Genomic DNA, 17,086 nt, shown 5'->3' on the forward strand with positions numbered 1-17,086 from the left:
GTGGGAGTTGTTAAGCAGCCGTGGGAAGCGGGGTTAGAGCATCCAGCGTCAGAGCAGGACGGAGTCCACCCACACGGATCCATTTTCAGGTGTCATCTCAGCGAGGACAACTTTCCCAGCGTTGGCCCTGACCTCTCTCATTACAGCAATGTAGTTTGCAATTATGTGCCCTGTTCAGCCCAGTGGCTGCGGTTCCTGGAAAGCCTGACCACCACAGGAGTTTACCCAAAACCGTGCAGATATTCCAGATTGAGCCCAAGAAGGTCGCCTGGGGGGAAGGCAGGGCTGGAGGTTTCCTTCCCAGGCAGGCAGCGGCGGAGCGTGGGCTCATTGCATCCCTTGCTCAGTGCTTCCCAGCTGGCTGTCCCACAACGCTCGCCATTGCTGCCAGCCGCTGCTGCCTCGGTTCCTGGCTGCATGAAGAGGGACCCTGCTCCTGGCTCAGCACAGGGTGGGGAAGGTGGTGGGTGCTGCTTTCGGGGGAGATCCCCAGCGGGCTCCAGCTCCCCAGGTGTGCTCCGCTGCCTGGCCGGGTGAGACACCCCCAAGCCAGGATGTATCACCCACGGTGTATGGCTTCTCCCCCTTTTCTGGGGGTGTCTGTGGACCCTCTTTCAAGGGTCAGGGGAAGATTTCCCCCTCTGCTTTTCAGTCTCTAAGTGGGAGCACCATGTAATACTTGGGTTATGTGCTGATTAGGGCAATTCCTAAAACCCTTTGCTGAGATTGTGGGCAAAACCGCCTTCTCTCAAATTACCAGCTTCCCTTTTCAAAGGGAAGAGAGGAGTCAACTCTCCAGTCGCTCATCTGGTTTTGCTTTTTACTTTGTTTCTGTCCCGTTATGCTGAGCTCGCTGCATTTTTGGTTGCTTCCAATTCCAAATTGAGATAAATCTGCTGATAACCCTCTGGCACACGTGGTGCCCGCTGCCAGGGAGCTCTGCCTGGCTTGCCTCGTGGAGGATCGGGGCAAACCAGGAGTGGCAGGAGGCTGCAGGCGTGGGGTTTCACTCCAGTGGGGCTTTCAGGTTGTACTTTAGCCAGCCAGCAGATAGTTGACTGGGATATTACAGGACTTTTCCCCTTTTCCCTTTTTTTTTTCCCTTTTCCCTTTTTTTTTCCCTTTTCCCTTTTTTTTTTCCCTTTTCCCTTTTTTTTCCCCTTTTCCCTTTTTTTCCCTTTTCCCTTTTTTTTTCCCTTTTCCCTTTTCCCTTTCATAAAGGGACTTAATTACTGAAATAGGACTGTGGTTAGAGGAGCTGGAGACTCTCCATTCACTGCCAGAAGGACGTCATGCCACATAATGGGAGAAAACCACCACTAAATGGTCTCACATCACACTTTTCCCCTTTCCCTTCAGTCCTGTGTATTTAGCATTAGCTGCACAACGTAGATTTCCCTTTGTTTTAATTGTGACAAATTCCAGAGAGAAGGAATGGATCGCTCCCTCGTTTTTCTTTCTACTGTAGCCCCAGCCATTCTGATGACAGATCTTGTCATTACGCGGTGTCATTTTAGATGTTTGCATTGCACCAAAAGCAAACGGAGGAGGCTGCAGTCTAGGCTGTGTATTGAATAACAATGTTTTTCCAGCAAAAAAAAAAAAATTGTGAAGTTCTTAATCAGAAACACGAGTTTTGCAGAGGCAGCCCGTACACCACTGCCTACCGAACGAAGCAATGGCTTGCATCTTTCTGGGTATCAGCTTTTGTATCCCTTTGTGTTTCTGAATGCTGCGAAGCTGTGGAGTCATCTTGAATGTGAAAAGCTGGAGGGGTCATATTTTCCCATGAGTGGTGGATCCTCCGGGACAGCTTTCCAGTTGCAGGCTCCTTGCTAAAGCAGAGGTTTGTGATATGCGGCTGGAAGATGCTGGGGACAACGCGTGTCCGGAAGGGGCAAGGGTAGCGCCGAGGGGTTTAAAATCATGGCACGGGAATCTGCGTCTTGTGAAATGCCTGCGTGCTAAAGGTGGTGAAAACTGCTGATGCAGGAGAGCGGAGCATCTTTGTCAGGCATCTGTCTCCCAACCGCCTTCCTTTCAAGCAAGGAGGGCTGCTGGGGAAGTCTCGGCTCCGCAGACCTCCTGCTGCCTTCCTGAGTTGTCAGAAGGGTCATGTGAAATCTAATGTGATCAAAAGGGGGTTTTAAGTGTTATTTAAAGCATGATGACTGTTCTGCAGAGGGTTTTCGTTGTGCAGAATTGGGCGATTAGACTGCTCATCAGCTGTCACCCCAAACTTCGCTTTGGGGTCTCACCAGAGAGGAGATACTGGCAACTGAGAACTTGTATGTGGTTGCTTCACTTGGGTTGGTCTTTTTCCTCTTTAGTTTTTCTTATAGTGCCTGAACACGCTGCCTTGCTGTTGCCCTCTAAAGTGTGTTGCGTTTTGTGGGCAGCAGTGGACAGTGTATCAGGCATCCCTTTTGTGATACCATTTGTGGGGCTTGGGGAAACGACCATTCCCAGGAGATGGCAAGGAGTCCAGCTGCTGTGGCACAGTTTGTGGGCTCCATGGAGCTGACTCTGTAGTTGTCTGAGTAATTTTGGGCATGATGTATGGTTTGGTAGGACAAGAGGACACCCAACAAAAACCTGATCCTTGTGGAAGAAGCAGAAGACTCATCCACCAGCAGGCTGAACTGGGCTTGGGAGCTGCCACAGCACACTTGGATGCTTTGCAGGTCTCTCCACTGTCAGATTTGGTGCTTCTCAGATACCCTCAACACACTTCCTACACATGATGGATGAAAACCTTGTGACCCTCTAGCGATGCGCTTAAGCGCTGCCATCCCTCCTGTGAAGGGCCAAAAGGGGATGGGGGACCCCGATGTGCACGCAGGACTCTTGCGGGAAGAGCGCAGAGCCAAGATGGAGATGTGGGAGGCACAATGTGACAGCAAGTGTTCCCCCCTCCAAACTGTGGTCCTGCTGGAGGTCCTCATGTAGCTTACCCTTCCCTGGCTCTGTGCCGAGATCCCAGGGACAGGAATCATTTGCTGCTTTCCCCAGCGCTGTGGGGCAGATGTTACACCTCATGATGCCAAGTCCTCCAGCCTCTCACTAGATGGTTCCTCACACTTTGCAGCTTATGGGTTGAAAGAAAGCTGGAAAAACATTTTTTTCCACATGAAATCAAGGTGTGTGCCTGCCTTTCAGCTCAGTTTTTGCTGGACGTTGAAATTCAGCATCAACGTTCCCAAGCTTGACACCCTGCCTCATCTCTTCTTCTGGGATTGCTCTGGTCAGGGTTGTCCCCAAGGGCTGGTGACCAGCCCAGCCACTAGTGTGCAGCAGTTATTTGAATGACTCCCTGTCCTGGAATTAAAGTCCCTTCCTTCAGGAATAATTAATACACTCACAAACTTTCCCAAAATTATTCTGGAATAAAAAGTCCATAGAGGAGGCTGATCTGGAATAGCAATTGCTGAATAATTTATTCTGCAATGACTAGTTAATTTCCCTATGTGGAGCAGCCCTAATCTCCAAAATTTAAGCTTTATTGGTTTGGGGCAGGGGGAAAGGAAACCACTAAGTTTTTGTGAAACTACTGAAGTGAGCTAAGCTGTTTAAGTATAATAATATTTCTACAATATAAAAAAATGTTTGGCTGTGGTTTCCTCCATGAAATTCAATAGCAAAAAAAAAAAAAAAAAGGTGGGTTTATTACAAATGGGGGGTGTAAAAGTTGGCAGGAGAGGGGGATCGTCCTGGTGCCTGCTCCTGGGGGTCTGTGACCAACTCCCGAATAGGGGGTGGAGAGCAGAAATGGCAAAACGGTGTCATCTCAAAGGTTTTTCCACTTTTGGGGGAGCAGTTTCAATGCGGAGCCCTTTTCTGTGCTTAAAAGCGAGGTTTTCAGAAGGAAGTTAATTGACCTTTTCAGCAAATCTGTTGCTGAGGCCATTACCACAAATGCTGTTGAAACACTTCGTAAATATAACATTCGTTTAACAATGTTGCCAATAACTTAGAAAGTCAGACTTTATCCTCCCTTTAAAAAAAAAGTTAGAGCTATTCTTAGTGGAAAAAATGTCTTTTTTGGGAAGAATTTGGAGCAGATTTTCATACTGAATCTAGGCTGCCTCATTCCCTCAGAAGGCTTCAGAGGGCCAGGAAAATTATAACTAATAGCTTCCCTATAAATTGTAGAGCTGCTATTTTAAGGTCTGGTGTCTCAGGGAGGAGCAGGGTGGTGTCCTGCTTCCCTCCATTGCTGTGCGATGCCCTGGTTTGATTCTGATCCTTGTTAGGCTGGCTGCCGGTCCTGCCACATGCAAAACAAAAATGTGGGAAGAAAACAAGCCAGGAGGCTCTCAGGCTTGGTTTTGCTTTTGGTTTTCCATATTGGTGGGTTGAGTTTGGGTTTTGGTATGGAGGTGGCCCGCTCTGGAGCTGGCTTTAAATTGCAAAATATGCATTGAATGCAATTTATCTTTGTGTATTTGGAGACAAAATCCAAAGCTGATCCCCAGCCTGAGGCCAAGACGTACCTGGAGAAGCTGCCAACATGGGAGGGAAGCCACATCTCGGAAACGCAGGTCAGCAAGGGGAGCAGATATGTAGAGACAAAAGGATGTCCGTGGTTCTGGAACAACTTCTTCCCTGACGAGAGGGTACCCAGGGATGAGCCCTTAAGCCAGGAGCAACAGGTTAAGGGGTCTGGCATGGGAGGCACTTCGCTTTTAGCGGTCAGGATTATTTTTTTGTGGGGCTAAGGGTTGCATGAATTGCCACATGAAAAAAGACGACGGAGGGAAGAGGGCTGCTCCACTCGCTTTTGACAGCGGTGAAGATCAGTGATCCCATTGTAGTGACACTTCCATGGAAGCATAACAGGCATTTCCTAATTAAAACCCTTTTATGTACTAGAAGCCAGCTTCTCAGCTGTTGGAAATCTGGGTGACTCCATTGAAGTCAGGAGATGACCGCAGCTCAGCCCCGCATGTGAGTTTTGGCATCTCCCATCCATTTCCTTGAGGCAGCCGGGGTGGTGACAGCACGGGTCTGGGTCTGCTCCGTGGCAGCCTCGACTGATGGGACACACACGCCAGCAACAGTGAATTTCCTCCCCATGGATATTTTCTTTCATGCTTGAAAAAAAAAGCCTGCATCTGTTAAGAAAACACCTGACCTATGACAAGAAACCGCGTTGCTCCTTGTTCAGACACAGCCGCTCATGAATGCAGAGAGAAGAGGGATGCTTTTGGGATGGTCACAGAGATGCGTTGCTTTTTCTCCCTTGACATAGAGATGGTGCGTTCACCACTGCTGCCAAAAAATGTACTGCACATCCTCGTCTTTCTAATTTCTCACGGTTTTAAGAAAGCTCTTTATATTCAAGCTTACCATAAGATATACTGTAGCAGTAATGAGCAGAGACTTGACAGCATTTTGCCACCAGTTATTACGTGAGCAGCACGTTAGCAAAGATGCGGTGAACGCTTCCACTCTTCAAGCCCTTTCTATTGCTTGTGCTGCTGCAAAAATGTCATTTGGGTTGGTTTGTGTTAAATCTCAACTGCTAGTGGAGGAATTCAGCTTGCAGGGCTGCACGTTAGCAGAGGAAATCAGTCCAAGCTTTAAAACTGGTTGTATTTTTTCCTTCTTCCCCCAAACCATATGTCTTTGGAGCAAGGGTTGCGCATCTGGGTAGATTAAAAACCTGTTTGTTGGCGGGCGGCAGAAGGATGTGGAAGGTGATGCTGGGAGGGGTGGTCTTGGCTTTAGGGCTGGCAGCAAAAATCAAAAAAACCTGGGTCTTCAGGTTTGGATGGGCAGCAAAGAGTGCTGTGTGCTGGGGGGGAAATGGGGGAACAGTTTTGAGTATTTTAGGGGAATGTTACAGAACGGGAGCGGCCTGCTGGAGCACGGCCTTGGTCCAGCCACCCCCTGAGCTGGGTAGGGGGAGGGAAAAAACCTCCATTTCAGGCTCCTAGATAAACAAACACCAGAAATCTCATAAGGGTAATAATGGAAATCACTGGGAAATTGAGTTAATACAAGGGCATCTGTGTAAGTGAATGCTCGGGACAGGGAAACGGCTTTGTCCTTTAACTCTAGTAATGCTGGAGCAGATGGGAAGCGCGGTGTGCTTCACGCATTAGCTGGCTCGGATAAAGACCAAGGCAGAGGCTGGTCCTCGTGGCTGATTAGAGGTTAACAGGGATAGAAACCAGCGGATTGACTCTTCATTTGCAGGAGGTGTTGTGGGATCAGAGCAGATGGCAGAGAGAGCGTCCCTCCAGCTTACTCAGCTGCTCAGAGGAGCTTACAGCTCCCTCCAGCACAAACAGCCCCGCTTGCATCTCCTCTGTTTACAGCTGCAGCTCGTGCTTCTTCCCTGGCCTACCCAGGGACACAGTATTTCTCCAAAACCTGTGGTCTGAGGCCGTAGGTACGTGTGGGGACACTTGCAGGCACAATGCGTCCTCTCCAACTCGGCCGTATCCCTTTGTTACGGCTCCTCCAGCGTCGGCTGAGCTGCGGGCACAGCCTTCGCGGGGGCTATTAATGGTCTTCGTTAGCTCTGCAAAGGCAGAGGTGCTTTTCCAGGGTGGTAATGACCGGGAAAGCACAGGAGCATGGTGGGGACTGGGGAGGAGGGCTGCGAGGGGAAAATGTACAGCAGAAGCAGCACGGCTGTGTTCTGCTGGGGCAGCATCCTCCGGCCAGCCGTCGCCTGCCTCCTTCACCCCTGCCAAGGTCTCACTCAACGTCAGCTCCTTTGCCTGCGATCACAAAAAGAAATCGCTTTAGGGAGGAGGGAGGATGTAAACTCTACCAGCTCTGCTCATTGACTCGCTGGAAGCCTGGATTCCCTGTTTTGCGAGGGAGAAATGGCAATTGATTCAGCCTTACCCTCTTTCTTTTTGTCTGCCAGCGTTCTGAAAAGGCACATTTTATCTGTGTGTGACAACACCTGCCTAGGGTGCCTCTCATTGAGCCGCGGTGAATCAAAAGAGCAACAAGAAAAGTGGGTTTAATTGCACACATCTTCAGCGGAGTCTTTCTTGCACTGGCAGTACAAAAGGCCAGCCCCGCGCTGGTTGAATGGAGCCCGGGAGGGCTGGGGCACGCCGTACTCTCCGTTACTATCGGAGGCAGATGATTCACTTTGCTGGAGCATTGTCATGTGCAAATGAGTTCATGAGCCCATCTCCTTTCCAACTGCAAGGTCAGGGACTCAGCAATTGTCATCATCAGCCCGCTGGAGGAATTGATCTAGAGGCTGGAAAGCTTTGGGAGATTTTACTAACCTCCGCTTCCTGCTGCGTGAGCACACCGACACCTTCCTCCCACGGGTGTTGTCTGCATTACAAATATTGACCGATTTTAAGTTCACGTTTGGAAAGCTGCTGTTTTGAGGCATGGAAATGTGACTGAGAATGGCTTATAAATAACACTCGGTGCAGCAATTATTATTCATTGCTAGTTATGGTTTTCACACAGTGGAAAAACAAATGGTTTTTCCACTAGGAGCTGGAGCTGCAGTCCATTTAATCACTAAAGAGCTTGGAATTGCTTTAGTTTAAAATACCTTTCCGCTGTGGTTTGGAAATTTAAAAAAAAAAATATTTGGGTCATGTTAACCTAGTGTATACGACTTGCACTGAGAATTTCAGTTTACCTCGTCTACATCTGCTGAGCCCCATAAATATCCGTGTATTCATTCCCATTTGGTTTCGCAGAGCTCCTGCCTGCCTGAAGGCAGAGCTGCCCAAACACAGACCTGAAATGGGGTTAGTCTGATTAGCGGTGGGTTCCTAGGAGCTCAGCACCGGGTGCAAGAGCGGCGAGGAGGGGGAGCTGAGCCACTGTCTGCCGCAGCCGCCCCTCTCCGGCCAGGACGCAAGAGGATGCGGCTGGTGCTCTTGGAAGCTGCGTGGATGGACTTCCCATCACATTGCTCCTAACGGAGCCTGCCCAAAATATCAGCCTCGGTTACTAGGAGGTCACCTGAGGTTTTGGCAGCCAAATGTGGGGGTGAGTTCCTTATGTACAGCATCTGGCTGCATCCCACCAGTGGTCTTTGCTCGGGGGTGGATGTGGTTGCACGTTTCCCTCTGCAGAGCTGTTCCTTGCCCCTCTTTGAGGTTTCCACAAAGACTGAGAAAAACCTTCAGAGGAGGCAGAGGAGCCACAGTGACGTGAAGAAATGCTCCTTGCATTACCCGTGTGTTACTGGTCCCCATCCTCTTGTGCAGCAATGCCAGTGCAGCAACCTCAGATGGTCTCTGCTGGTCCAGGGTTAGGTCCTAGAGATGGCTGCTCTGGCCATCCTGGCATTCCTGGCAGGATTGCGCTAACGCTTCATGAAAGGCAAGCGAGTGCCATTCCTGGGAAGAGCGAGCTAATTTTTCCAAATGGCACAACTTTGCGAATGACAACTGTGACTTCTGCCTGGGCTTGCGGTGTGAAATCTGGAGGATGGCTGTGAGCAGCAACTGCCAGAGGGAGCAGAGCTGAGCTCTCGAGTTCCCGGCTAGTGTTGTAGCTGTGGGGTCTTCCTCTCCTTGCTCCTCCTCGTGGGTGTTGGAGGGCTCTGGATGACAGTTATGAGAAGGGAAGGAGTTAAGCCTCAGTTTTGCTTGTTTCTGGGGTTTAAATTTCCACCTGTGGTCTGCCCATCTCCAAACTTCAGGTATTTCAATGTAACCAGCTTGCGCATTGTCTTTACCTTCTGTGGTTTGCTGGAGGAGCCAAGACTAGGGGTCTCCACAGCTGGCCTGGTGGTGGGTTGGAGCTGCAGGACAGGCTGGTAGTCTTTCCTGATGGGTGGCTCGTGGACATCTGGGTTAAAAATACCCAGCTGAAAGACTCTGCGTGCCTTTACAGAACTAGAAGGGTTTGCAAAGCTCCTTTTGGTTGAGAAGGTTTAGAGATCAAAGAATTATCCATCTTGGTTAAAGATATTTCTGTTCAGGCCTTAACGGTCTTGTCTTGATAGCAAAGCCTCCTGTGCCGGAGCTCCTGCTAAAGGCTTGATCCTTCGCAGCCGTTTCAGAGTCCAGGGATGTTTTGTGGGTCTGCATTCCTCCCAGCCTGCAGGATTTATCAGCTCCAAAGAGGAAAGTGTTGCCTAGCTGATGAGTTTAGAAGTGCCATTTGTGGCACTGGTGCTCACAAACTCCCAGGAGACATTTCTAGGGTTGGTTTTCATTTAAATCGGAGGCACAATATACTACAACACTAATGCAACATCAGAGCTGAGACTCAGGGTGGGGGAAAAGGTCCTTCCTTTGGTGTTTTGTCCCCGTTTGATGGGTAACTGGGATTAGGAAGGAGATGTGCTCATCGTGCCCTGTGTGCGTGTGAACATTTGTGAGACCTTTCTGTGCTCTTTCTGGGGCAGGTATGAACACTTATCTTTTGCAACCTGGGTCACAGGGGCATCCACTGGGAAGCATCCATGGTAAAAGTAGGGGAGGCTGTTCTGGGGCAGGGAGGAGGCGACGTTGTTCTTGGGACAAAGCTAGGCTCCGAAGGTGTGTAATGAGTCTGTAGTTACAAAGATGATAATTATTTCTTTTCCATGGTTTTCAAGGCCTGGCACTGTCACTTTGCTGGCAGCAAATCAAACATCAAGTTAGCTTATGTTAAGGAACAGAGGATGAAGTCCTAGATAAGCACTCAGCTGTAGGAACGTCTGAAATTGAAATGTGCAGGGGGGACATGGAGGAGAGTTATGTTTTTGCTCTCAGCGCTATCCAGACCCCGTGTCTGCAGCCAGGGCTGTGTTTGTCTCTGCTGGAGTGCCAGTACCGCCTGCCCCACATGCTGCTTGGGATGTGAGATGAGCGCCAAGGAGGGTGCAGTGACAGCTGTCCTTCTCCAGGGTGACCTGTAGCCTCTTGGTGACTGCAGCATCAGGGTTTCATGTGGACCAGGAGTGAGTGCTTTGATGGATGATGGAGTAACCACACCGTAACCCTTTAACCACCAGTCTTCTTTGGGACAGTGATACCCATCACTGCTAAGCTGGCGAAGCCATCTCTCACCCATGGATGCCAGGGTTGGCGCTGGGTGCAGACCTGGCCGCGGAGCAGGGCGCAATGTGGTAGCTGCCGGCTGACCTCCTGTTAATGTAAATAGTCCCAAATAATGCTGCTGTTCCTGCCAGCTCCTCTCTCTCCCCCTCTTGCCATGTTTAATTTCTAAGCTTTAGATAAACCAGAAACTCTATACAAAACATTTATCTTAAATAGACCTGCTGCCACCACAGATAAAATCTAAACCGACACTTGCCTTAGGGCTCAAATGCCAGATGAACTTGGCAGTTGCTGACACGCTGATCAGTCCTGTTCGACCTGCAGACCCCAGCTATGAGTTGCGAGGACCAGCTTTCGCAGCGGATGGGGGAGCACGGCCTTTAGGATGTGTGAGAACAGCCTGGGAAGTATCTGGGCAAATCTCTCTTGGGGGGCCGGATTCAGACCACGGTTGATGTATTTTCAGACTTACACCTGTCTGAACCAGGTCGTTTGGTTAAACAAGTTCATCTAGTCTTACACCATTTAGCCCCAAGTGAGGTCTGGCCCATGATCCTGGTAAAGTAAGCATTTGAAGGCAGTGTTTATGGCTAGTAATTTGTCTTGGAGGGTTTTTTATATATATGTGTGCGTATGTGCCTATGTATATACGCATATATACATACATTATTGCTCAGGAACATAGTTTCCAATCCTTTTAACTTGTTAAAAAAGTAAACTAGGGAGAAACTGGCAGCGAGTCGGAGCCGCCTGCCAAGCATTGCAGACCAGAGAAGTGGTAAAACATAAACACTTTGGGGTTATCCTTGGGATTTATATAGTTTGGCTGCCGGGGGATGGACTCGTGCAGAGAGGGGGGCTGGTCAGCCCATGGCCACACTGCTCCCGCGATGCCAAGCCCGGCACCTCCACAGCCGTGCTTCCACTCCGGCAGCGTGCAAGCGAGAGGGCAGCGCGGGGTTGTCTGTCCCTCCCCTCCCGCTCCGCTGGCTGTGCCGGGTGGGTTTTGGGCAATGGCAGCAGAACAGGTCTGCTTCTCCCTCCCCTGCACTAAAGTGAAAGCAGACCTCCTTGACGCTTAATCAGATTTGAATGTGGTTTTTGGCGTGGCTTTAAAGAGACTGGCAGTGAATAGCTGGTTTTGATGCCATTTATTAAAAACCTCTGGTAGAATTTGTCTCGGAAAGCCTTTGTGAGAGCTGGCAAACGCACAAGGGTTTGATGCAGTTAATGTATTTTAATCTTCACCCCCCCACCCCTTCTCCTTTTCTGTCACTAATTGTAGGGCTCTCAGCTGTCTGCCGCCTTCTCCGGGGGGACGGCAGGCAGGCTCTGCAGGGACTGCTGTACAAACACGGGCTTAATATGGTTGCAGTGGCACGGAGAAAAGTGAGCATCCTCTTCGGGGAAGAGGGCTGGGGTGGGAGGCGCAGGGCACCGGGTCCCAGGTACCACGCCAGGCTCTGACACGGGGGCACCTGGTGGCCCTGGCCACGTTAATTAACCTCCTGGTGCAGTCTTGTTCTCCTTGGAGCAATGAGGCAGACAGATGGGGGAAACAAAGATGTCCCTTTACCAGGAGGCTGGGCAAGTGCAAAGTGTTGGTGTTGGACCTCCTCAGCAGCTGGCTCCTGGGAAGGGCTCCCTGGGCTTTCAGATTGAGGTTAATGGGCATCCAGTCTATTCTCGCTGACTTTATCTCTCACTTGCTTGGTGCATTCACCTTCCTTGGACCCAGGGGACCTTCTGAGCCCGTTTCTCACTCTTCACCCACATTTGGGACTTGTTGGGACTTTTTTTCACGGTTTGTGTCAGAAGGTGCTGCAGCCCCTCGCGATGCAGCAGGGGCTGTCGGGAGCACCATAACATTTGCCTGAACAATTTGGGCTGTCCCTGCAGCCCAACACACAGATTGCACTGATGAGCAGCTGGCTTCCTGGCCGCAGTATTTCGAGGAGAGCTCAAGAGCTTTCAGGGCAGCAGCAGATATTGGGGAGCTCAAGGAACAAACAGTTTCCCCCCCAGCCCGCTGTTCAGGCTGTGCATTGCTCCCATCCCTGCTCCTTGTTCCTGCTGTGTGGAAGAGCTCAGCGCTGCCCTTGAGCGCTCTACCTGGTTGAGGGACTGAAGTTGGAGTAGTGTTGCATTTAATTTGTGGGTTTTTTTGTCTGCCTCATCAAAGAAAACCTGTCCCTTTTCTGCCAGCCCTCACTCACGTGAGTTACAAATTCAGCGAGAGGGAGGCGTGGATGAAGATGACTCCCAGGAGAGAAACAGTCTGAGAGACTCTTAAACAAATGGGAACTGAGCAGCTTTGCTTGTCCCCTGAGGGTTTGGCTGTTAAATAAACTCGCCAAAGAGTCTGGCTGCACGTGTGTGTTGGTGCAGAAGTGTGTTTGTACGCAGGCTGGGTGTTGCTGGGTGTAAGCCACCAGGATGGTGTGCATTGGGTGGAGCGCTCCTTGACGTAGTGATGCGTAAGCGGTCTTGGCTGGCCCTGTCCGCCTTCCAGAGTCTGCATGGGTGGTCATGGTCAGAGAGAAGCTAACGTGGCCTTTTCCTCTTCTCCTTTCCCTCTCCAGGGTTCCACCTCAGTGGGACAGTAACGGAGCCAGCGACTGCAACAGAACCAGAGATGACCTACAAGGTGGCCATCAGCTTCGACCGCTGCAAAATCACCTCAGTGACATGCGGCTGCGGGAACAAGGACATTTTTTACTGCGCCCACGTCGTGGCGCTTTCACTGTACAGGATCCGCAAGCCAGACCAGGTCAAACTCCGTCTTCCCATCTCAGAGACCCTTTTCCAGATGAACAGGGACCAGCTCCAGAAGTTTGTTCAGTATTTGATCACGGCGCACCACACCGAGGTGCTGCCCACCGCCCAGAAGTTGGCTGATGAGATCCTGTCATCCAACTCGGAGATCAACCAAGTGCATGGTAATTCCTCGTCCCTCCCTGGATGGCTCAGCACTGATTCACTCTGTTTTTGGGGCTGGGGTGGTAGTTTCACATTGATGGTGGTGGCCTCCGCTTTGCCGTGTTTGTCTGTTGCTGCACAGAGAGAGGTGGCAGTGTCAAACTGACGTTAATGCATGGGTGTTGGGACCACACTGATGTTGGCCATGCGTCCCTGTTCTGCCCTCTGTTCTTCTTTATGTGTTTATCTGTCAAACAGTGGCTTTAACAGGCAAGAAAAGGCAGAGCAGGCAGGCTGGCGGTGCACAAGGCACAAGTAGGATGGAGAAGCCAAGGGTGGAGGAAGGGAGCACGTTTAGTCCCCAACGCAGAAGGACATGGTGCTGGGACCCTGGGGAGCGGGAGGTGCAGCGGGGACGCGGCTTCTCCACTGTGCGGGGACACGGTGTCAGCCCAGCCCTGCACGTTGCTAAGTCAGATGCGGCTGAGCCTGGAGGAGATAAAGCTTTAATCTCCATGGGCGTTAATTTGCTCATAATAAATGAGTGCTGCTGTTCTGACCTACTGCACGAAGGCAGCGGAGATGTGTCTTGGGGCTTTGTGTTTGGAAGATGCTTTTGACTTCCTCCCCTGGAAAGCGCTGGCTGGGGGACGGTGCCCATCCCAGCCCCGCTCCAGTTGCCCATTGGCCCAGGAGGTGGCCCAAGCCAGGTGCTTCATCAGCCCAGCCAGGCGCTTCCGCTGTGTCTTTCCAAGGAGCCCAAGAGCTGAGGTTGCCCAGGGTCTGCAACAATGAGCTGCTCCCCACCGCGCCTGTCCCACCAGCTGTAGAGCGGAGATAATAAACACTTATCTGCCACGGAAGGGCGTTGGAGGGATTAACACATGCCTGTTAAGCGCTCCGAAGATGAAAAGCCCCATATGCAGCCTAAAATAGGATCTGAACTGGTTGAATCCACATGTAGAGGTGAGGCCATGGGTCCACCTCCACTGTAGGGGTGATGGCAGCTCTGATCTTGGATATTTTCACCTCCCCTCCCTTTAGCTGGTCATTCCTGCTTCTACCTTGGGAGAGGCTTTTGTCTCCTCTGCTGGGCCACATCTGCTGCGTGTGTGGTTGTGCTCTAAATTACTGGCTGGGGGGTTTCCTCATTTTTTGGCGTTAAAAAAGAATGAGGAGCTGTGGTACTGCAAGAATCTGGTGAGGTCCGCTCCCTGCCTGAGCTGATCCACTGAAGCTGAGGTTGGGCAAGATCCCTTCTTGGCTATTGTTTGAGGCTGCTTTCTCCTAAGCAGATTGAAGAAAAGCTTTTAAGGCCCTGAATATTTATTGCTCTAGAGTCAGCAAAAGGCTGGTGATTGAGAGTCTTACAAAGATACAGATGTTGGCTCTGGTTCAATATCTGCCTCTTGTTTTTACAAGTGGTTTTAAAAAACAAAGCAAAAATTCTCTGTCCCTTCAGACCTGTGCAAATTCACGCACTCCAGCGTGTGATTTCGAACCAACAGAGATGCGTTGACTTACCCAGCAGAAGGTGACATCTATCTGACACCCGTGTGGCTGCCTAGCTGGGGTCACAAGCAAGTGAATGCCTCTGCAAGCAGGACTGCAGCCTGATCTCATCCTGGGGAAGGATGCAGATCAGCCTTAAGATGAGATGATCTAAGATGATCTAAAACTCATAGATGATGTACCCTGTGAAAAGGAAGGCTCAAAAAACCTCACATTGAAGTTCAGAGTGATGTTGTCCAGGGCTTTGGCTCTTGATCCTGGACAGTCTTGCAAGCTTTGCCCTCCCCATCCTGCCAGTGAAGCACAGCCGCAGTGCAACTACATCACAGAGCTACTTGAGCAAGGAGCCCAGGGCGAGGAAGGGCTGCAGGCATGTGGGACTGCCTATATGAGAGCAATTCGGGGGCTCCAGTTGAAGGGGATCCAAATTTTTCCCCCATCTTGCCCTTCCCTGCTGCAGTTCACATGTTCATAGAGGGTCCCTGATCCTGGGATTTGAAATTCTTCAAGGTCTGCTTTACGTGGAGCTTTACAGGTTTATGCACGCATTTCTTGGCCGTGTCTAGCTCAGACCCTTGGGGTCACACCTTCGTTCACCTCTGGGTTGAGGCCAAGCTGGCTTTGGGCATCTTCTGCATCCCAAACAGTAACCCGGTGTGTGTGCTGGACACCCAAGGTTATTACACCTCGGAGCAAGAACAGCCTCTCTGGAAAAATCCTTTCTTTTCTTCCCCCCATTTCTTCTGAGGAGAGGTCTGTTGAGCTTCAGATCAGCATCAGGCCTTCCCCACCTGCCTCTGGTCACCCAAAGGGCTGCTCCTTCCATGTTGATGGTGAGCACGTGGGATGGTGGAGCCGATTCTGTACCTCAGGAGCACCTGGGCTCGCTGGGGAATGGCTCTTGTGCAAGGGGACTGTCTGGTTTTGTAAAATAAGGCTTTCAGGGATGCTCCTTCTCCCCCTGCAGAGCCTGAAGGGCAAAGAAAATGACAGGCCATTGTCTGGCACGCTCATCTCAGGGCGTCGGAGCTTTGTTCCTTGCAGGAGTCTGTAGCCGCAGGCTGTGCACCGCATGCCGATCTTCCCGGCTGCCTTCCTAGAAGGAAATGCAAACTATCCAGTAATGATGGAGTCTCGGAGCGCAGCCAAGGTGCTCGCGTGTTCTCGAAGGATTCAATCCGAGCAGAGAGCCTAGGTGTGCCTGCCGCTCTGCTCCCCACTTGACCTCTGCCTGCTTAAGTGGGTCACATTTCTGCTCTCGTAGCTGGCTGCAAAGGGCAGCGCGGTCACAGCGAGAGCGTCTCACGTGTCTGACACCTCCACGCTCGGCGTCTGAAGTGGCAGCTGGAGTGAGGAGGCGGGAGTGGGTTTCAGTGCTGCTGTGTCCCCTCCCCAAGTGCGTTCCTGCTTGGGGACAAAGTCAGTGGCGTGGCTGTCCGGCACAGAGCAAGGCTGCAAGGTTGTCATTGCGCCAGCAAATGCAATCCGTGGCTGCTTGGTCTTTCCTGGTGGGGTGGCTGCTGGGGGCAGCCAGGATCTGCAGCTGGAGAGCTTGGATCCAACAGCCAGGCCTCTGACAGAGAGAGGAGCATCTGGTGGTGGCCACCGTGGCACCCTGCGCCCTTCGCTCTTCCCAGAGCATCAGCCCAGGGCTTGCGCTGGTTTGCTACGGGGCCAGCCTGACTTGGGGAAATGCAAGCTGAGAAAGTGGCTCAGGGCCACCAGCTGTGGTGGGACGTGCCGGGGATAGGTGCAGCTTTGCCGTTGCAGGCGGATCCATGCTCTACCACCATGAACCATGGGAAGGATATGTCCTTCTGCGGTGTGAATGAGGAACAGAGAGCGATTGCTTTGGTGTGCAGTAAGGTATTGCAGAGAGGGCCAGGAGGTATCGGAGAAGGCAAGGCTGAGAAAAAGAGCTGAAATGGGAATGGCAGGCAGAGAGGGAGATTTCAGGGGCAAAAGCAAGCAATACAGAGGAGGAAGAACTCAGAAGCACCAATGAGTCCCGACAGCAGTGCTGGGTTTCCTGCTCTCGCAGCGTGGATCCAACATCCAGCAGTAGCAAGTGCGCAGGGTCCAAGTCAACCAGCAGACTTGGGAGGGGGCATTCATCTCCTCTTGTGTTTTGATTCATGCTTGTAGGGGATGATTTGAATTTATTTTAAGAGGAAGACCGGATCAGTGTGGGGGGTACAGGAGGAAAGCTGCTGTCTCAGATACATCCTTTCAGCCTGATTGGGATGTCTGGGCTTTGGAGGCAAGCGCTGGATTCTTCCTGAGGGCAAAAGCAGTCTGTGGCCAAGGAAGGAGAGGAGGCTGGTGGAGACCACTGCAGGGACAGAGACAGCGGTCATTAAAATCTTTAATTAGAAGCTTAAAGACAGGAGAGGCTGCTCTGAAGAGTGAGAGTGCCTGTGGGCCCAGAAGATTTGGGGCTTAGAGGTATCCTTTGTGCATTGTCGGTGAAGTCTCCCCCTTCCATGGGTGAGGAGCAGGAGGTTTTGGCAAGCCCGGTGTTTGCAGCTCAGTAACTCGCCCTGCGTGAGCAGTGCTTGGGCATGGCAGGGAGAGCTGCTGCCCTCAGCCCAGGAGACGTGGTTGGGACAGTCTGTCTGCCCCACGGAAATGCCAGTGGGTGACACAGTGTCTGTGGCGCTCAG

At 51.3% G+C, this 17,086-nt stretch overlaps 1 protein-coding gene across 1 annotated transcript in view; it reads left to right on the forward strand.

Annotated features, from left to right (window-relative positions):
• ZSWIM5 (zinc finger SWIM-type containing 5) overlaps positions 1-17,086 on the forward strand; it is a gene marked incomplete at both ends in the record, with an annotated part of 100,468 nt that overhangs the window by 59,313 nt on the left and 24,069 nt on the right. The window contains one exon of the mRNA XM_082312094.1: positions 12,575-12,931. Within this exon, the coding sequence (XP_082168220.1) occupies positions 12,575-12,931 (357 nt within the window). The remainder of the gene's footprint in view (positions 1-12,574; positions 12,932-17,086) is intronic.

The sequence above is a fragment of the Platalea leucorodia genome (genome assembly GCF_965183815.1).
Source record: "Platalea leucorodia genome assembly, chromosome: 5".
Lineage (NCBI taxonomy): Eukaryota > Metazoa > Chordata > Aves > Pelecaniformes > Threskiornithidae > Platalea > Platalea leucorodia.